The sequence below is a fragment of the Protobothrops mucrosquamatus genome, unplaced genomic scaffold (genome assembly GCF_001527695.2).
Source record: "Protobothrops mucrosquamatus isolate PMUCROS unplaced genomic scaffold, P.Mucros_1.0 scaffold2899, whole genome shotgun sequence".
NCBI lineage: Eukaryota > Metazoa > Chordata > Lepidosauria > Squamata > Viperidae > Protobothrops > Protobothrops mucrosquamatus.
In genome coordinates, this window is record NW_015388926.1 from 14,067 (window position 1) to 36,331 (window position 22,265).

General features: G+C 36.6%; 1 protein-coding gene across 1 annotated transcript; it reads right to left on the minus strand.

Moving 5' to 3' along the window:
* Positions 1 to 1,434: 1,434 nt before the first annotated feature.
* LOC107296619 (kelch-like protein 29) lies at positions 1,435 to 13,952 on the minus strand. Its single transcript, XM_015825965.1, has 3 exons — positions 13,866 to 13,952; positions 3,275 to 3,416; positions 1,435 to 2,496 (listed from the first exon to the last, which is right to left on the minus strand). Exons 1-3 carry the CDS (start codon positions 13,950 to 13,952, stop codon positions 1,874 to 1,876), a joined length of 852 nt encoding a protein of 283 aa, XP_015681451.1. The 3' UTR covers positions 1,435 to 1,873.
* Between the last annotated feature and the right edge of the window lie 8,313 nt (positions 13,953 to 22,265).

Genomic DNA, 22,265 nt, shown 5'->3' on the forward strand with positions numbered 1-22,265 from the left:
AACATCAAGGCGGGATATTAAGCTACTCTCTTTATGAATGCAGGATCATTTATATTAAGGTTTTCATTCTAAACATGACTTAAGTATAGAGCCCAGTTATGAAATTGAAGATTTCTTCTTATTTAACTAGATTATAAATTTACTTGCTTGATGTTAGATCTGACAAGTGCAATTATAGCTTCAAAGTACATGCTTTTAAGGAGGAAAGGAAATGAATCCTTCAATAAATAAATATATAAATTACTTTTGCTTTCAGGCTAGTATATGAATTCTTCAATCTCTCTTTACTATTAAATGAGGGAGAATAAATCAGATGGGGATGACTATAAACAAGGAAGCTAGTAAAATATAATTCATGAGAAAACAGTCGCCTGCCCTACAATTTATGACCATAGATAAAGCTAAAACTGTCATCGGTTAAAGTGAATATTGGCTCCACTTCACTGTATGGGACACCGTCTAGGTATGGATTGGAAGGATGAAAATGTCTGTTTTAGACCTTCTGACAGAAAGGGCTCATCTCATTTTGGTAAGCTTAGCCCAGGAACCTAGAAGAGGAAAATTAGCTTTAAATGGTTCCAAAACATGGATCTTAAATCTTTGTATTTCTATCATTTTTTTAAGAACCGTCCCCAGAAAAAAATGGAATTATTCTGATGCTCAGGAACAGTTTTCATGAATTATATATTAGCATTTGAATTTTGTCAGCAAGGCATTTTAATATTTGAAAGATCCTCTCTTATGAACTGTTGAGATAGTTTTTCAATCTTATTAATTTTCCTGCTTTTTTCTACTAAGACAAAAATAATCTTTAAAAGCTTTAGAAATACAATGAAGAACTTGCCAGTAAATACAATATTCTCATGTATCCATAAAAACCCTCAATATAAGGGTCTAAAATTAAAAAAAAACTAATTTAAATATCTGGCTCTTTATATTTTTAAAAGGAAAAATTACTTGTCTTTCACATTGTTAGATATATTTTTTAGTGGTACAGCACACACACCCACACACACAATAATCTCACATATACATGGACACACACAACATGATCTTTCAATCTCCAAATAGTGTGTTGGCACCGGTATACTTTTCCCCTTGACAGATTTAAAAGTGGCCTACATCCAGAAGTTGATCCATCTGGGACAGAGCAAAGGGTTACCACACACACACAGCATATAGATCTGATTTGGTTTTGCCCATTTGCTGATTCCTTGCCCTCTTGATTTCCTAGGGTCAATCCAAACAAGATTGGATGCACACCTAATTCTTTGCACTAGGGGGCTTCCCCATCCTGCTGCTGTTAGGCTAACAAAGAGTGTGATAGTTTCACATAGGTTCATTTCAACTATGCTATGTGATGCCCTCTCTGATTGGCAAAACCATGGGATGTCAATATTCTTTTTTTTTTCAGGCTGATTAATCTATCTAGTACCCAGAGCTGATTGGAACATCAACCAAAAACTTCTAAATGTTAAAAGGAGAAAAATTCTGACACTTCATATGAAATGGCATCTCAAAAAGCACAACAAAAGCCAGAAATATGGTGGTGTGACTTATAAGAAAGTGCTTCTCAAGAGAAATAAAAGAAAATCCATGGCAAACAGCAACAGCAGTTTCAGGTGCTTTAATTTATGAATCTCTACTTATTTAAGATAGTTTAGAAAGTGTCATTCAGTACCAAAACAAGCACATTTTCCCCCCTCTGTCTCCTTGGAAAAGCCAGTTTATCATCTTTAATTCATGAAAAGCTACCTTAGATACAAGGCAAGGAAACAGATGCCAGAGTGCTGGTATAAGACTGTCAACATGACAGATGCTTTAATTGGCAGGACTTCCTCTTGTTCAGGCTGCTGGCAGAACTTCAATATTACTATCTATTACCCTCCACAAAGTGGACATATCCTTGAAGGTACCGATCACCAAAAATGTGAAGAGTTTGGGCTGACTTACCTTTTGGATGCCATGGATCTGTAAACTCGTATTTCCCCACACCAACAGTCCGTAGCATCTGCACCCCATTTGTGTTGTCCTGATTGCCCGTCGGGTTAGGAGGAAGCTGAGGAGCAGCCTGCCCATTGGTGGCTGGAACACTATTAGGTAGGGCAGCTGAAGGCAAAGCAGGTGGTGGTGGAGGCAGGATAGGACAAGTCATGTGACCATTCCCTACTGCCCCATGGCCTGGGTGAGTCACCTGACCAACCCCAGTCATAGAAGACATAGTAATGGGTTGACTGTTTGTGTACAAAGGCTGGCTTTGCAGATTCACAACCATGTTACTGAGAGGCCGTGAAGGCTGCTGCGGAAGCTGGTAATGAGCTGGCATTAATGGAAGCTGGGGGGTAACATGTGGAGGGAGTGAGGGTGTGACTCCAATGACAGGGGCTTGGACGTTGACTGCTGGGCTGAAGGTCGGTGGCTGATTCATCCCATAAGAATGAGTTATAAGAGTTGGTTGGCTACCTGCTGCAACTGTTGTAACCCATGGAGCTGTACCTGGAAAAAGGAAAGCTAGCAATAAGAACAATTTTTGCAAAAGGTCAAGTCCCCAAAACAACTCCCTCTGCAAATGTGATTCTGTTGAGTCTGTCCCCTCCTCCCTTATAACGAGAGGGATGGATTGACATCAGTCCAAAATGGTAAGTGCAAAGCAGTAAATGCTGTAATATGGCAGAAAAGCACCAGCGTTAAAAATCCTGATCAACGTGCAGGACAGTATGTTTTCTGTAATTTTCGGCTTCCAAGAAAATTAACCTCTTTCTCCAATGTGTTTTTGTGGCTCCCTGACAAACACTCAGTGTGTATAATAACCATGTTCCAGCCACTACAAAGAGATTATAATTAGGCGCCAGGCGTAGCTGCACAATGTATGTGTCAGGAAGCTGGAAAATGTTTCAGGTGGCTCTGGACACAAAAAGAGACTTTATGTATTAAACGCATCTATAATAACACCACAACCAAAGGACTTAAACCTAAAAAGTATTATGCAGTGGGATTTTTTATTATTATTATTATTCTGGCACAGAATAAACAGGAACAGAAAGGGCAGAAGAAAGAGCTTTAACAAACTTGCAGCATCTTAATACTTTTGTATTACCCATGGGATAGGAGTAACCTGAAGAGGTCTTTGTTAACTCGAAAGCAAAGCCAGCTGTGATATTTTAAGAAAAGGACTCATGATAAAGCCTTATTTAGAGTGGAATTGGAAAGAGCACACTGAATTTGCTTTGAACAATTTTCTCCAGCACAATTGTAAATAAGGCTGAAAGTATACCTGGGTTTTCAGTCTCCCTCATTTGTTTAGCTGGTGGCTCATCTGTATCCCAGGGAGTAGACTGATTGATGGGTGTCTGTCCCCATCTTACACTGGTTGCTAATCCTTGTGGTTGATTATCTGTCTTGGAAATGGAAAGTGTCTGCCAGAGAATGAAAGAAAACATATTAAAATTAGACATATACATACAGAATCCTTATGGATTTTTGCATGTTTTTGTATAAAGTTTTATATTGCATTTAACTAGGCCAACATTAGACAGAGCAAGCTAAATATATTTTTTATTGTTTGGAAGGTATTATGATTAATCCAACAATTGATACTTTAAAGCAGGCTGTGAAAAGAACACTTCTACTCCCAATCTAATTACTTGCCAGGACAATCAGTGTATACCACCGTAGAATTTCTGCAATGTTACTATCAATATGCAAGGTATTGGACAATTTGTGTCCAATACCATTTACTACTCATCACAGTTATCTGACTTTCCCCAAATTAAAAAAAAATAGCTATCTGGGGGGCATAATTTCATGCTGGGATCTTTTCTGCATTGTCCCTATTCCAATAATGAAAAAGCAAATGCCATTTTTGAAGAAATGGACTTTCTCCAAAACCCAACTGAGAAGTTGGAGAGCCTTATTGTATAAGAATCTTTAAAACTGAACTAATAATACATGAAGACAACATAAGTTGCACCAAGTCCGTACTGGCTATTTTTCAGGGTATTAAAAAAATGAGCAGAAAAGAGTAGGGTTCAGTAATACAAGCAAAAAGACAGCTTTATATAACTATCCAAAGGAAAATAAATGTTTAATATGATAACCAAGGTGCTTCCCAGTTTCTCCTTATGTCTCTGCTAGAGAAGGGAATTAGGCTTTCGGTATTATATGCCTCCTTGCACAAATCTAACAACAGTACAGGCCTTCTTCATCACCACATAGATACCTAGCCAGGTCCCAACAGAAAAAGAAATTGTCCAAAATATGTGTGTTCTAATTTATATTCATTTGGGGAGAAAATATCATATTGGTTAGATTAAACAGAATATCCTGTCAGTCAAAAAATGCTTTTATTCTGCCTCCCATCAAAACATGGCTCACAATTCCTGGTTCTTAATAAGTAGGTTTACCTGACAGAAGATAAGCACACTCCCAAACTAGTATTGATTCAGTCACAAAAAAGCTACAGATTTTAATTTACAGTGCCTAATAATCATGGGGTACAATGCAGGAAATGAAAAGATAGAGAAGAAATAATCCAATAAAGTTCTTGATTATTTATTAAATGTTCAATGCTAAATAATAGACTTATTTTTCTGTTAAACACATTGTTGTTTTAGAATGCTACATTTTGGTGGTCCAGAAGATATAAATTATTGTTTTGGAAATTCAGAGCCACGGTAAAAGGAACGTTTTGTCTTTGGTAGAACACAGGAACATTTATTTTAGCTTTAATTATCTGACATGTTCGTTGGCCACTGTAAAGAGATGGGCTTTCTAAAATGTTCTGTAGACATCACAGGGACTAATTGGATTATGCTGTACTTTGCTTTTTAGCTTTCATGTCACACGCTTATTTGGATTAAATAAGGAACACATGAAAGAGGTAAATTGCTTGAAACACACTTTCAGGTGTGCATTTCAAAAGGAAAGGAAAGAGAGGCCAAATGTCTACTTGCTTGAATAGACAACCTCTGAAAGGCTTTGTGGCTGTGATACTTCAAAAGCATGTACTTCAGGAAGAGACAGAAAAGAAAGGTATTAAATATCAAGATGCCCAATGGCATTATTTTGTTTATTTACTTATAAGATTGCTAAGCCTGCCTTTCAGTCAATAGATGCACACCTTTCAGGAAAAAATGTTTAACAATATACACATAGACAATTTTTTGAATCAGTCATAAAAAATAGAACAGAACTACAGAATTCTTCAGACAAAACAATAGGAAGAAGATAAAAGAAGCTGGTCTATTTCTATCTGGGAAGAGAGTTTTACCAGCTGAGGGTCATCACCAAGAAAGCCTCCAAAACTGGGACCTTGAAAAAAGGACTTATAAACTGAAATAACAAACTGGTTCACTCTTGATGGTGGAACCTAGACAATTTCCTCATGTGATGAATACAGTGGGTGCCCTGAGTTATATCCTTGTTTTTAAAATAATAGAAAGTCAGTAGATGGCCTTTGGAATAACCTGGCCCCAATCTAATTAGGGCTTGAAGGATAAGAACCAGAATCTTAATTTGAGCCCAGATGCTTATTGATGTACAATGTTAACATAATATGTATCCCAACAGTATTTTGGCTGATGTAATCTGTCAAATCTATCATTTCGAACTGCTTTCCAAAAAGAGCCACATGTAGCTCATTGTAATCACCTAGTTGAGATTATGTACAGTAGTGGTCAAAATTGTGGAAACCTTTTGGGAAAAGTGTATTTTTGAGGTTTGATGGCTAATAACACCACTTTTTTTTCAGAGTAGTACCGTAAAATTATATATCAATGGAAAGATAATTGAGTCAAGAATGTACTGCAACATAGTTTGTTCAATTATCTGTACTGTATTCTATGAAAGGTTATAGCCAAATAACTAGAAAAAGGAAGCACAACTTGCTTAGGTTGATATCAGGTAGTTTCCTTCATCTGATTGTAGCCAATGAGCATGAGTGTTTAGAGAGCCAATCAGGTGTCATATTGTTTTGGCAATGAGCCAATCAGATCACAGTAGGATTCAGTTATTGATGTCATGTATTGAAGCTGAGAGGAGGACATTTGTCAGTGTGTTAGGTGATCACTATCAAGTTGGTTGGGTTTTGTTTTCTTTTATTTAGTGAGCTTGTAAAACGTAATAAAATTAAAGTAATGGTGCAAAGAGTTGACTGGTTGCCCAGAAAGCAATGTAAAATAGTATTATTAAGTGAACAAGGCTACAGTTATAAAGAAATTAGAAGAAAAATAGGTGGAAACTTAACCAAAGGTGGCATTTCTTCTGTGCACTTTTCCCAAAAAGGTTTTCCACAATTTTGGCCACTACTATAGGTGTGATGGTCACCTATTTGTTTACAAGCTGTTTTCCTATGGTAGCCACACTCAAAGTACCTTACTAGATATCTTTTAACACACTTCCCAATAATTCATTTGAAAACCTGTAATTGTCACACACCTATCAATAAGTACAGTAATCCTCTCAATACCATGCACAAATTGGACACCAAAAACATGAGGAAACAAGCTGTGAAAAAGAGAAGGCTAAACTGCTAAGCTAAATGTTCTAAAGGTTTGTAAGTTCAAATTGTGGAAGAGAATGGATGGAGTGTAAGTAATATTCACATACAGCCAGTGAAAAACATATATAACTAAGGCTGAACTTGCCACTTTCAATAAAGGTGAAGCATCTCTACAGTTACAATTGCACACTGTATTGATAGTGAAGAAAACATTTGTCTCAATAAACTACATTCATTCCACATCAAATAGATAGGATGGAGAAGGTCTCAGCAATTAAATAAAAACGATGAGTCTCTCTTATTATAGAGGTAGTCCTCGACTTACGACCATAATTGAGCCCAAAATTTCCATTGCTAAGCAAAACAGTTGTTAAATGAGTTTTGTTGCATTTCATAGCTTTTCTTGCCGCAGTCGTTAAATCACTGCAGTTGTTAAGTTAGTAACACGGTTGTTAAGTAAATCTGGCTTCCCCATTGATTTTACTTGTCAGGAGGTCACAAAAGGTCATCACATGACCTCCAGACGCTGCAGCTGTCATATATACATGCCAGTTGCCAAGTGTCTGAATTTTGATTGTGTGACCATGGGCATGCTGCAACAGTCATGCGAAAAATGGTCATAAGCCATTTTTTTCAGTGTCATATATTTGAATGGTCATTAAACAAATGGTGGTAAAGTCGAGGACTACCAGTCCTAATAAATGGTTTCTGTTTTGCCTGCAGCAAAATAAACGGAATTCTTTTCAATGAAACGATCAGATTCTAACACTTTTTCAAACTAAAGGCATATGTACAAGTAAAAACCAAGCTCTAACACAGATGCATAAATTCAGGGAACAAAGGCTGTTAGGTTTCTTGCATTCCTCTGATGTTTTTACAGCTGTATTAAACCCATAATGCAAGAAATCTAATGAAAATGTTCTGTAACAGTAAAACAGCTGTTTCTTATGCAAAGTAAAAGTTTTACTTTACTTCAGTTTATTTTTAGATTTTTGTTTTGCCATTTTCTATCCTTGATTGCAAATAAACAATACATACTTATCTCTTAAAAGCTGTTCTATCACTCTGCACTAACCCATGGCAAAAACAAACAAACAAACAAAAAATGTAAAGGATGTGCCTTGGAAAGGCTTTAAAGGAATGTAGGGTTACAGCCTAAATTGTTACACCGTGTTAGTTGTGTGTAGACTGTAGGATGTAAATTTAAAACATCTGTTTGTATCCCTAACATTTTGATATCACAGCCTTGTGCTAAGCCAGTGGTATGATGGTTATTGTTGAAAACAATGATGAAAAATGGAGCACTAATCTCCTGGTACCTAATTTGGAGCTTATATTGTATATCCCTGAATGGTCTTACTTTTTTTCTCCCCATACAGTCCTTAATATGGGGCAAATGATCATATATAGACAACTGAGAAGTTACCATTTGAATCATCTTTCAAAGTATTTTGTGCATTAGAAACAAATGTTCTATCTCAGATGAGTGAAAGCAACAGCTTTTTGTGACTGGTGGCATGTAGCCATTATGGTTTAATGCTTTGTTCATTGTTAGACGACGGCACAACTAATGCCCATAAACACTGTTAGATGCAGGTGTTTTTCCAAATTGTGTTATAGATCTTTTAGGATAATCCTTCCTATGAAAGGTAAATCGCCAATCTTGTGTCAGCCTGAATATGGTTTGTATGTAACATCTCTTTGAAACAATCTGGTTAGCTCCTTCCTCTCATTGTCCAATATACAAATGTAATTATCTTTATACACACACTTCTTCATGTTTAATTATCAACTACACTAAAAGTTATACCATTAAATAATAGTCCCCAGAATAGAATATGTGTATTGAATAAAGAAGACACAAAATGATGATTCATATAGAGTTCTTTTTAGAAAAGTCAATATATAAATTTCACAATCTTTTTTTTTAACCTAGCTATCAACTTCTTACATCCTTACCCTTCATTAGTAAGATGGTATCTATCCAATTATGCCCCCCAACTGCTTAGCTATACCTAGATCAGTGGTGGCGAACCTATGGCACGGGTGCCAGAGGCGGCACTCAGAACCCTCTCTGTGGGCACGCGCGCCGTCGCCCCAGTCCTAGGCCTTCAGCTGGGTTTATAAAACCTTTTTGCTTTAGGCCTCCGCCGCTGTGTGCAAAAAAAAAAAAGGTTCAATCAATGAGTCAATTTCAACTTCTCGCGGGAAAAAAAAGATCTTGCAAAGTTGGAATTGATTGATTGAACTTTTTAGTCCCACCCAGTCTGCCGTTACCACTGCAGCCACGCCCACCCAATGGGCCACACCCACCCAATGGGCCACACCCACCCGGCACCCGACAATGCATAAGTGGGTTTGGGGTTGCAGTTTGGGCACTCAGTCTCTAAAAGGTTCGCCATCACTGACCTAGATGATACTTTTAATTTCATTCTCCTTAAGAAATTTGCTTTTCACAAAGAATATGCCGACTGTATTGGGGGAAAAAGTTTTTGATCAGTTATCTGGTAAAAAGAGCCTGCAATTCTAATACTTTCTTAGATCTAGTTACAGTTCTAACTTATCCAATCTTAGTATCTGGAATGTAGCAGTATAAAAAGCAGTCCAATTGAAATGCTTTAAGCAAAATGAAGAGGGAGAGGGAGAGAAGGAAGGAAGGAAGGAAATGTATATATATATGATTTGCATCTAGGGAGAGTGATTAAAAATGCACCAAAAACAGGGAGATGGAATGAGAGGAGCCATAGCCTGAAGGAGGCAGGTGCTTTAGAGTCACAATATGTTAGTTGGTTTATTCTTAGCATGGAATGTGCAAAATATCTGCTAGGATAGAAGCAGCTACTGAACAAGGCAACAAAAATGAACGAAACCCAATTACTTCTGCTTCAGAATACATACTTATAAAGACAAGGTATTATCAGAACACTATTCTGGCGCTGTTCCAGCTCCATTATCTAGTGGCAAATAGTGTTCTGCACTCATTTTGGGTTTACATATGGAAAATATTTCAAGTGCAAGTAGCTTTTTCTCTGTGAAGAAGTATCATGGCATCACTAGAGATAAGTTAAAAAACATAAAATAAGAGCAATGCAGTAAGACTGCAACAATCTTCAGAATGAAGTTTTCACAGCTATCAAGTAACCATACTGATATTTCTTCAGCTATGATTAATTTCTCAGGAGGCCTATATTTCTGAAAAGTTTAACAGTGCTCCAACAATAATCATGATGCATGCCAAAGCCATAGTTCCCTTTAGAAAAAGGTCGGGATGACTGACAGTCACAACAGTAATTATTTTCATTACAAAATGAAATGTATCTAACAATAAGAAGCCAAGTGATATCATCAACATGCAGGCTTTTTGGATACTTGAAATGCGGGAAGAGATGGTGGGAACTAGGTAGTTACATAAGGATGTACTAGAAAATCAAGATCAGTAGACAGACCATCAAAGATTATGGTCCTGGTCATCTGACAAGCTCATATTTTGCTTCCTGCTCCTGATTTTTTCCCCTCTTTTTAATATGGTGTAACAATCAATACACAATAAATGAAATGTGTGTTCCTCAATTACCATTTCCAGTACTTTCAGCAATGAATCTCATAGATAACTGTAATCCAGACTTCCCTAATTTGGATTCTTCAGATGTATTGAGAATTCAAATTCCAGAAAGTATTTAGCCATCTGGGAGTTATCTATAATACATTTCATCTTTCTACCTTTCCTTTTTTTCCCTTTTCTTTATTTTACAAGAGAGAGTAACAACGTATCTGGAAGACTGCTCTCCCATGTGCATTACAGGCCAAACCTAATGTATGTTTGTTCAGTTCAATAAATAATAAAGAAATTCAGAACAGTGCTTCCTCCTATCTTTAAAATTGGGCTAACACATTTGCCATGGCACATAGTTACTGCCCATCAGGTTTCAAGTTGCGCAGCATTGTTTCCTCAAGATTATCTCTGTTGTTTTGATGTTTCAGCTCTACAGCAAACAATGTATTACGTTTGTACCCTAACAAATGTATAAATCAAATATACTAAATCAAACACATTCTTTTCTGTTTGCATTTTGAGCACTTTCAAGGAAGAGACATTTATAAATGTTTTTATCTGGCTTTGTGATCATATCGAACATCCTGTGATCATATCTTTATGTCAAATATCAAACATGAATCAGTCAGAAATTCAATGCATTTGCTTGTAACCTCATATTTTTTAATATTTGGGAGATTCTACAGCCCTTCACATATTACTTTACTGCAGTAATTTCTACAATTTTTACAGCAGAATGGCTTTTCTTTCATAAAATCATGATTCTTTGATGAGTAGAAGTAATCCTTTCCGGGGGTAACATGCATGGCCACTTCTTGGAAGAAGGTAGACCCAGGGCCAATAGTTTTACCTATTTCAGTCATCCTACTTCCTACTGATTAAGCCCTCAAAGGGCCAAGGATGCATAGCAATGAACAGCAGCCTATTTATTCTTGCACAGATTATACCATAAATTATTTGCCATGCTTACTTACAATAGCTGAAAAACTCTTTTTTATTTCAGTTTTAGACAGATAGATAATTCCAGACAACACACACTCACACACACTATGTCAACGCTTGTAACATCGGATGTTTTTGCATTGACAACAAATGGAAATGTAGCCATCTTTTACCTTTTGCTTTTAGAGTTAGATAAGGCTGGGAGGGAGAATGTGAGTGAGAATCCAGCTAGACATAACAACACTGGACCCAGCGTGAGAAACAAGGTTTTTGTAATCAGAGCTGATAAGAAATTGGCAGGCTGGAGAACGGGAGAGGAAGCCTGCTCTTCAAGCTAATTGGGGAATGTGATTTATGACTGTTAATTGGAGGAGGGAATTGTGCTTTGATACTATGTGCTCAGGGGAGGGGAATTTAGTTTTTGGCTTCGTTTATGCCAGTGCTGATGCTATGCTACTCAAAATAAAGATTCTTTAAGGTAAACAATGCCTCGAAGTTCTTTGAAGAGATTCATCTCTTGAAACCATGACACAGTATTTACAATGCAGTATAAATATGAAATTACATTTTAAAAAAAGAAAAACTGAAAGAAAAAGAAATTGGAAAATTATATAAACAAAGTAATCCCCCAAACTTTAACCAGATTCTCTAAAGTCTTCTTCCCTGTCACATTCAAGTAAACCAAGTGTGTCAAACTGCCGGCCCACGGGCTGGATGCGTCATGCCGAAACTGCGCCCACCCCACTGCTGGCAATGGAAAAAAAGTCACGATACATCGCGACACGTCATGCGATGTTGTGAGTTTGACACTCCTGAAATAAACAGACAAAATAAACAAAAACTATCAAATGCTGATAAATAATAAACCACACATCAATAATTCTATATAAATTTATCAAGTATCTAAAGAAAACAAGGCACTGCATACTGTAATAATGATTTGGGGCAGCCCCTCTCCTCCCCCTCAGTCTGCAAGTCTCAATGTGTTAATAAATTATTGAGGTTTTCACTGCCTGGGCCAGGTGAAGCAAGTTGGTTGTTTTCAAATACTGTTAGGTCACAGTGCATATTTTCATAACTGGAAGAGATGTCATGGGACTGTGTGATATTTGTGGAAAGAAAGAGTTGATCTTGTCCTTTAGGACTGTTTGTGTTATGATAATGCCAGATGCCTACTGTTGTAGGCGTTCTCTGAGTTGGATGTTCAAGTTTTTTTTATTTAAGAATAACTAGAAACATGCTCTTGTGGTTATTTTTAGAGGACCTTTCTCTACATGGTACTGAATAATAAGATATGTGGAATCACTTGGGCCAGGAGGGGGCATCCTGATGCCATCTCACCATTGTTGCCAAGGCTGGGAGACTGTGTGACAGCTCCTGATTGCCCAATCTTAGTCCTCATTTACAGCCATTTAAATTCTGACAAACAAAATAACAGAGTTGGGAGGGACCTTGGAGGTCTTCTAGCTAACCCCCTACTCAAGTAGGAAACCCTTTTTCCATTTCAGACAAATGGTTGTCCAATCTCTTCTTAAAAACCTCCAGTATTGGAGTACCCACAACTTCTGAAGGCAAGTTGTTCCATTCTGGTTTGTTTGGTTAGGAATCATAAATATTTGCTTTAATGCTGCAAGATGCATGGAAAAAGGTGATTTCTAGACATAGCTTGGATTCTTTTGCCTATGAAAAAAAAATACATTATAGGACAATTCCTCTGTAAAAAATAGCTGGCAAATTGATTCTTTGGGTACATCGGGCTTTCGCATTACTACTTTGGACTGTTTTAATTCTGACATAATGTCTTCCAAATTTTTGCATTGATTCTATAAAACCTTACAGTCCTTCTTTATGGGGCACCTCAGGGCTCAGTACTCTCTCCCTCCTGTTTAACATCTACATGAAAGTGATGGGTGAGGTCATCCCATGTTTGAGTTTATATCTTTATATATCTTTATATTTCCATCCCAGGTGACCTGAGTGATGCTGTGGAGGTTTGTATCAGTGCCTGGAAGTTATGAAGGCCTGGATGGGGCACAACAGGCTTCAGCTCAAATTAAGCAAGACTGGGTGGATCTGGGATTTTGGTTCCAGGTACTTTCTATCTTTGGTTCTAAATTGGGTGGCACTGCCCCAGAGAGGCCCAGTGTGCTGTGATTAGGAGGGCTTTTGCACAGCTTCAGAGTCTGTGTCAATTGCACCTATTCCACAGGACCCTACTCATGGTCTTTTATGCCCTCTGGGTTGGACTACTTCGGTGTGTTAACATGGGTCTGTCCTTGAATATTATTCGGAAGCTTCAACTGATGTAAAATGAAAATGCAAAATGAAAAGAAGGACTAGAGGTGACATGATAGCAATGTTCCAATATATAACAACAAAACAACAATAATAATAATGTTGGAAGGGACCTTGGAGATCATCTAAGGGGCTGCCACAAAGAAGAGGTGGGTCAACCTATTTTCCAAAGCACCAGAAGACAAAATAAGAAGCAATGGATGGAAACTAATTCAGGAGAGAACCAACCTAGAAGTAAGGAGAAATTTCCTGACAGTTAGAACAATTAATCATTGGAACGACTTGCCTCCAGAAGTTGTGGGTGCTCCAACACTGGAAGCTTTTAAGAAGAGATTGTCTGAAATGGTATAGATTTCCTGCTTGAGTAGGGGTTGGATTAGAAGACTTCCAAGGTCTCTTCCAACTCTGTTACTCTGTTAAAATGTGGCAGTGCAGGCAGATACTGGTACCAGAATATTTGACCCCACTGCTTTGTGGGCTGCATTGGCTTCCAGGTGTAATTCACCTTTAAAGTGCTCATGGCTTAGAACTGGGTTGTTTACAAAAACTATAGTATCACTCAGGACATTTTTCTACCTGTCCTATTTGATCTGGTATGCAATGGGTATTGTCAGCTAGGTAGTGTTGGCTGGCATTGCCCAAGAGGAGAGCCTCTTCTGTCATGGTACCTGCTTTTTGGAACATCATTTCTCCTGAAATTTGATTGCCCTAATGTCTATTGGTCTTTTGTAAATCCTTGAAAACTTGGCTTTCTGCTTGAGTCTGGGGCCCTAGTTAGAGCCCATCTCTTGATTGTATGGATGCTAGGTTAGATAATGCTCACCTGCTATGTGTTTTTTTGCTTCCTAGTATGTATTTTGTATTTTTATTTGTTTATTGTAAGTTGCCTAGAGTCATGGTAAAAGTGAGATGGGCAGCTATAAGACACGTCTTACTATTTCCCCAACTTGGATTGAAATTCATAGAATTGGTAACATAGTTTTAAATGAATTGTTGCTACTTAACAATGCATACCCTCTGCTTAGCTCCGTCCCCAAAATTGAAATCTATCAATAAATATACATTTTTCATGAATTAGGAATAGCCAAAAATTTTACTCTACAAAGTTGAAAATTAAATATCTATCAAGTTGTAGAAAGGGATTTCTGATATGAGTGATCTAACAATGTTTGAATTAGGATTTGGGGTTTTATAATAAGGGAAGAAAATAGCCAACTTTGCTTTCTTTGAGATATACTTATCTCAAGAAATCACGTTACCCACTACTTTTCTACCAGCATTCATTCATTCCCATTCTTTAGAAAAACATTCTGCCATTGTAGACAAATTAATTTACATCGTCTGATTTGGGGGCATTTTTGTGTAACCTATAGTTCTCCACATCATTTTCATTGTCAAGCACAACCACTGTAATCTTCAATATGTTAATTTTCAGATCCATATTTTGTTGCATAATGCATCAAAACATCTACGACAGATCATTTAGATTCTCTGTACTGGTCTTTGACTGTAATGAACTGAAACATTTATCTTCTCAACCAAAAATAGCATATTATCTAGAAATGTAATGACATGCACATTTATGTTCCTGACCAACTTATTTCTAGTGTTACCACAAGCCTTCCTTATACTTTTTCCCATGAATATTTGAAAGTTAATTCATATGTTCATTTTTAACTTTAGAAGTTAGCTTAAATAAGGGGCATGGAGCTCAGTGACCCTGGAATGGCTATAGAAACCAGAACAGCTGCCCTTCCTTCACAATGTGAATGGAATGCTGTGAAAGGATGCACATACATTAAACATCACTGTTTATTGAACATGTTGATCATATCTAACAGGATAGAATCCTAATAGTGTAAAAAGTTACAGGCAGGTTAATTCCGGTAGTTTATCAAAAGCATTCCAGCTGTAAAGGTTATATTGTGATAAAATATAATATATAATAATAATATAATATATATAATATTATAATATATATAATCTGTAGCTTTGCTTTACTCAGAGCTTTGCATAAAATCAATATATACTGTAAGTTTTTTTCTTACAATCTTACATTCTTCACATTTCTGACATGCTATGTCCTGCTGAAGATTAAAAAAAAATCCCCTGCATGTTACCAAGTTGCATTGTACTTTCCAAATTTTGCTTATTGTCTTGTAATTTTTCAATCAGAATTCTGCCTAACCCTTTCTAGGCCTACTTATTTATGAATCATATTTATATAGCTGCCCATCTCCTTACAACCTAGGTGGTTCACAAAGAATTAAAAGAATATTAAAAACAACAAACCCATACAAGTAAACAGAATAAAATCATAAAACAAAATCCACAGCTGAGGTAATTGTCTCCATTTTTCACAACAAATATAGTCACTGCCCATTGGTACAACCATGTTTTTAAGGTTTGGAGAAAGACCAGCAAGGTCAGGGCCAATCTGATATCTGGGGGAATGCTGTACCACAGGGTAGGCACCATGTCAGAAAAGGCCCTCTTTCTGAGTCTCACCAGATACAGTAACAGATGGGATCCCAGAGTACGTCCCTCCTACCTGAGCTGATGGGATGGACAGGTGTGATTGGAAAGAGGCAGTCCCTCAAATAATTCATTCCCACACCATAAAGGACTTTATAGGTCATCACCACTACCATGAATTACACTGGGAAGCAGACTGATCATCCATCCATCCCACAGTACAGGGAAATAAGTGCACTAATCAAGAGCCACACTTAACTGCCAACACAACTGCATACTGCACCAGCTGAAGCTTCTGAATATTCTTCAAGGCTAGTCCCATGTAAACCACACTGCAGTAATCCATACGAGAGCCATGAGGAACTGTCAGCAAGGCCTTCTAATCTTAATTTAATGGAACTCACAGAGAATTCATATGCATTGGAAAAACGTTCCAACCTGATTTATATTTTTGTGTCGTGATGTCATTATTCAAATAATGCTTATTATTATACTTTATTGTTTAACCAATATTTAAAAGTAAAGACACCTCTGTTCTTAATTACATCATTGGTTGAAATAGGCTTTCAGATAATGTTTTTAGTAAGATAGGAGTAAATGGGTTACTTTAATTATACCTGCACCACATGCTGCAATTCCTGTTAATACCGTGTTTTCCCGAAAATAAGACCGAGTCTTATTTTTTTTTGCCTCCAAAAGAGGCACACCAGGTCTTATTTTGGGGGGGATGTCTTACTCGCCTCTGGCACTGATAGCCCTGCCCAGCAGGTCCACTTCTTCTGGGGCCAAAGGAGCAGCTTCATTCTGCAGCTGCATTCTGGTCTGCATTTTGCAGTCAGGCCTTTCTGGAAGGCCTATGCAGCCGAGTACCAAGCTATGGATTCAATTCATAGCTCGGTCCTTGGCTGCAGAGGTCTTGCAGAACTTAACTATGGATTGAATCCATAGCTTGGTTCTCAGCTGCACAGGCCTTCCGGAAAGGCCCGTGACTAAGAAATGCAGGCCTGGCTGCAGAAGACGCTGCAGAAGAAGTGGGCTGTTGAGGAGAGGCCTGGCTGGAAGTTAAATGGTGCGGGCACATGGGGCAGATACACACCCCTACTGCTGCCCTAGCTTGATTTTTAAGTGTGTGCCTCACCCCAAAACTAGGGCTTATTTTTGGGGTAGGACTTATATTAGGCCCATCCCCAAAAAAATCAAGCTAGGGCTTATTTTCAGGGGAAACATGGTAGCTAAGTATAGTACTGGACAATTTAGGTATATTTTGAGCAGTAAGCTCCAAGTGTCATCAAAGCTCAGTTTTACTCCAAACTTGCTCACACTATTCTAGCAATCTTGATTAGAGAGATTATGTTGCAAGACAACATACTGTTGCCTATATCCCAACAACAAAGAAGTACAAGCAGTGCATTTATATGCTCAGGATATTACTTGAAATCTTTTAAAATTCTAGATGTTTATAGTCAAATGAAAAATAGTGAAAAAGCAGTAATATACAATAGTACAATATACTTTTCCATCAGTTCTGAAAATGGAAAAATATACTTCAAACTATAGTTATAAAGGACCTGTATGCCTAAACTTGTTGTGGGGTCAATGAATTAACCAAATCCCCAAGGTCACATGGTTCCTTTAGAAACTTCACATGATGGTGCTAAACCTCCATAGCACAGAATCTATGGTCAAGGATCTTGATTTTCCACAGCTGTTAATTTTACTGACAGCCTGCATAGACAAAATAGCTTTGTACTAAAGAATTTCATGTCTATTAAATGAAAAGTCAAAATGGAGCACGAGATCTTGCAGGAAACAATAAATGAACGGGTTAGCAGCCAAGCACATAAGAGGTCTATGCAACAAAACATGTAACCCTTGCCAAAGGGTTGTCTGTAAAGTAAGAATGTTAGCGTTATTCTATAGAGCTTATGAAATTACTGGTATGGTTTATGCTCTGACAAGACCTCTACAATGCATACATGAAATTCTTTGAAAGTAATATCTATTTTTCATTCTGAAACCTTTTACTTGTGTGATATGTATTGAATATTGTTTTTATTTACATGCAGTGATTATTAGTTTTATTAATTCCATATGCAAAAACATTAATATAGATTAGAATTCTGACTTCATGCATACTGTAAAATGTATTGAAAGTGATTTCAAGGGAAACATGGTGAATTGAAGATGGCACAAGCATGGCAGAAAGAAGAGGTGGTGAATGTATCAGCTCTCCCAACTGCTCTCCAGATGAGGAGAGGATTTGGGATCACCCATAGTGCTTCACACAGATGCTCCTCACAATGAGACCATAAAAGAAAGGTTTCTAGCAGGTTTTAGAACTCTAGGAACTGGAATTTTGAACTTTGCCCAAGCCGCCATTCAGAGCCTTCAAAGAAACACTGGGTTCACCCACTTCCTTTCTTAATCACTTACATGGAAATAGGTTGTAAATTGGATATTCAGAAACATTAGAAGGAAAAGTTTTATCAGACTGGATGATTTTCCTTCAATTCCCAGAAAAGGTTTTTGTTCAATCCTCAGCAATAGAAGCTCCTGTAAATTTAAGAGCTATTTTTTATTTAGAAATTAGCAGCAAAGGGGTGATTAGAATGTTGATTTTGGAATATTTAAATGGACTAAAGGGCCAGATTGACCAGAAATAAGATTTTGTAATAATTATAAGACTACTTCCTGTGATTTGTTTAAAATCATATTAAAGATACAAGAAGATAAGTGTATTGGTAACAATACACTCAAAGCTTTATTTTTAGATTATCCATTACTATAAAATGGGTTCAAAAGAGGAGATAGAAGATACAGGCTCTTTTGGATATGGATTTAAAATTGACAGGATACAAGAATGATATTGACAAAGATGTTACACGAGATTTACAAATAAAACTACTGCATGTTTTAATAGGTAAAAGGGGCATACAAATAATGACTTGGATTTCTACTCAGAAAAGTGATTTTTTTTTATTTTGCACGTACAAAAAAGATGTGATATACCTATGAAAGAATTCCTGAGAAAAGATAGAGTGAATGAAAAGAAATCACCTTCTGGGACATTACTTAAAAGGAATAAACATCAGAACTTTTAAAAGGAAAAGGATTTATAACGTTCTCTTATTCAACCAAAGTTAAAGTGGATATGTTTTTTTTCTTAGCAACTTTTAGTGGGTTTTTCTTACCAGGATTGAATGATGAGGCTTTAGAGATTTCTTTATGGATAAGATATGGGAAGAAGAGATTTGTTTTGTTGTATTTTAGAGAAAGTGATAAGCTATGGTATTAAAATTGAAGGAAAGTGTTATACTTGCAAAGAGGTTTCTGAGAGGAGATGAAGATGATAAAAATTTCTGAGACATTATTTGAGGGAAATGGTATTTTGCTGATTAAGATTGAATGATATGATATATTATTTGCTAATAGATAAACAATAAGATATGATATGAACAGATTTCGGCTGAAATTAGAAAAGCTGATAAATTACTGAAATGGTTTGTTCTTGTCTTGATGAAGGTGGAAGCAATTTCTATATATTTTCCTTTTTTTTAACATTCTAAACCCGTTTTTTCTTCCTTTTTCCTTTTTTTCCTCTCTGTACTTTTTTTTGTATTTTTCTTACTTTGTATTAGATTTTTATCTTTGTATTTCTAAATTTCAAGAAATTATTAAAAAAATAAAATGTATTGAAAGTAAATAGCTTTAGATACTTCATCATCAAAGAGATTTACCATGCAGAAAGAGTAAATAACAAGAAAGACTTGCATAAAATACTGTATGTAAGTGCTAACATAAACATAATTGTAAATGTAGTAACAATTACAACAACCTAAATAAAAACTGCAATGTCATGTCATGTCATATTATTATTTTAGAGAATTCAAGTATGTCTCCTGTTTAGATTTGAACTTTTTAGAAAATGATTTATATTTTACAGGCTTGAAAATCTTTTGGAAAGAGTACACCTTCAACAATCTAACTGAAAACCTGGGGGGAAATCCAATTTTCTGTAAATGTAATTTTAAGTTGAAATTGGCACCTATGGGAAATTATTATGAGTTGAATGATATATCTAAAAGATTAAATAAATCCCAAAATTACCTGGGACACAATACTTAGCAATAATATGAAGGCATTACTGACCAAAAAGATGAAGTGTTTCTGTTATTCAAGTATGTTAACCCAGGGGTCCTCAACCCCCGATCCGTGGCATGCCAGCAACTGGGCCGCAGAAACAAGCAAAGCCCCATCTGTAGGATGCAGGCAGCACACAAAACCACGCCCCCTCTGGTCCATGAAAAAACCTCTCTCCACGTAACTGGTCCCTGGTGCCCAAAAGGTTGGGGACCTCTGTGTTAACCCATAGCAACAGCACTTAGCCATATACCACTTCATAGTGCTTTACAGCCCTCTCTAAGCAGTTTACAGAGTCCACATATTGCCCCCAACAATCTGGGTCCTCATTTTACCAACCTCAGAAGGATGGAAGGCTGAGTCAATTTTGAGCAGGTCAAGATCGAACTGCTGGCAATCGACAGAATTAGCCTGCAATACTGCACTCTAACCACTGTGCCACCATGGCTCATACTTAGTGTGCAAATGACATTTATCTCAAAATCTACTGAAAGGATGACCAATCACACTTAATTTGATCTGTTTACACTATATCACTATATGCTTCAGACAGGGTAAATCCAAAGTTACATGACCTCCAAAATCCTTACGTGCCATTCCAAAGCTCCTTCAAAAATGACGCTGAATTGTAATATTTAGTGATGAGTAACACATACATATGAAACAATACTATTAACATCATTTAACTGTATTAAAAACAAATTAATTTATTTTTCATGTTAGAGCCACCCATTCTTATTTATTCTTGGTAATGCTCTTTTGCTACATCAGAATCTGCCTTGTCATAAGTCAATCTTTTCTACTAGCACAAAGATACCTTTTAAAAGTCACTCCTTTCAGAAGGTAAAAAAGTGTTTGCTGTAACAGCACTACACCACGATTGACCAAAACTGTAATAAAAGAAAATCCACAAAGTGATTGAGAGGATCTGATAAACTGTAAAGGGCAAATTTAATTTTCTGTCAAAATTCAGCCCACTCCAAGCTGGCGATGGAAACAATCTGCAAGATATAAAAAGGCAAAAGCACAAAACGGTCCTTTTTTTTTTTTTTTGTAATGATGTAAGTGGGCCCCTCTACATTAAAATCAATCTAAATGGCATGTTAGGAATTGCTTCCATGGTAGATGTCTAGCACAGGTCTTTTCCTTGACAGGCTAACAGCAACTGAATTACTGAAGAAAGAATCAACCCATCTGGTTACACTATTATTGCTAAGACTTTGTCTGCCTAAGTGCAAAGGTCCAAGGCATGGTGTTCAGTCTGAGCAATTCAGTTTCATTAAATTGCCATTTCAACTACTGAATAGCTATTTCTAGAATTAAGAGTGACATTGTTGGTACAAATTGATCGAATTTTGAAAAGTTTTTACAAAGTAATCTTACTTGTATATATGAGCCTCTGATTAGTAACAGTAGGTGGTTTACCTAACTAAATGCATATGGTAGTGATTTTTGCAAACATTTCTATTCATTTTGATTATATGCCAGTTTTAAATTATAAATAGGTTACTTTATAACCACTTTTCTTAAGGAACAGGTATTCATTCATTTGTTTTATAGCACCAGTTGGTAAAATAATTTTTAGGTAAGTAGTTTGTCTTAATGCTTGAAGTATACATTTTTCTATTATTTCTTGTTTTATTTGCATATTTCTTTTCCGTTATTTTTTTATTACAGGTAGTCCTTGACTTACTACCGCACTTGAGTCCAACATTTCTGTTGCTAAGCAAGGCAGTTAAGTGAAGTTTGCCCCATTTTATGACCTCTTTTGCCTTTGTTGTTAAGTGAATCATATGGTTGTTAAGTGAATCTGACTTACCCCATTGACTTTGCTTGTTTAAAGCTGGCTAGGAAGTTTATATACATGGTGATCACATTACCCCAAGACAGTGTGATTGTCATAAATACATGCCAGTTGCCAAACACACAAATTTTGAGCATGTGACCACGAAGATCTGCAATGGTATTGTGAAAACCAGTCATGTCCCCTTTTTTTTTTTTTACTGTTGTTGTAAGTTCAAACATTTGTAAATTGAGGACTTCCTATATATTATTTTTCCCTATTCTTCCCCAGCTCATGATATTTCCTAATTGGGAATCATCATTTAATGGTGTTATTGGCTCAAATACATAACATTAATTTAGCCACATGCATTAATCTGCAACTGGTGGTGAACAATTCATTGAAATGTAAAGAACCCATTATATTTGGACCAGCCAGTATTATATTTATACTACATACAAGGGTATAAGCCTATAAGGATAGTTGTTTTATCGTAACACCTTCTCTATTTTCCCCCCCACTACAATGGCTGGGAGAAAAAGTGATTGTCCCAATTAATTTTCATGGATAAAAGTAGA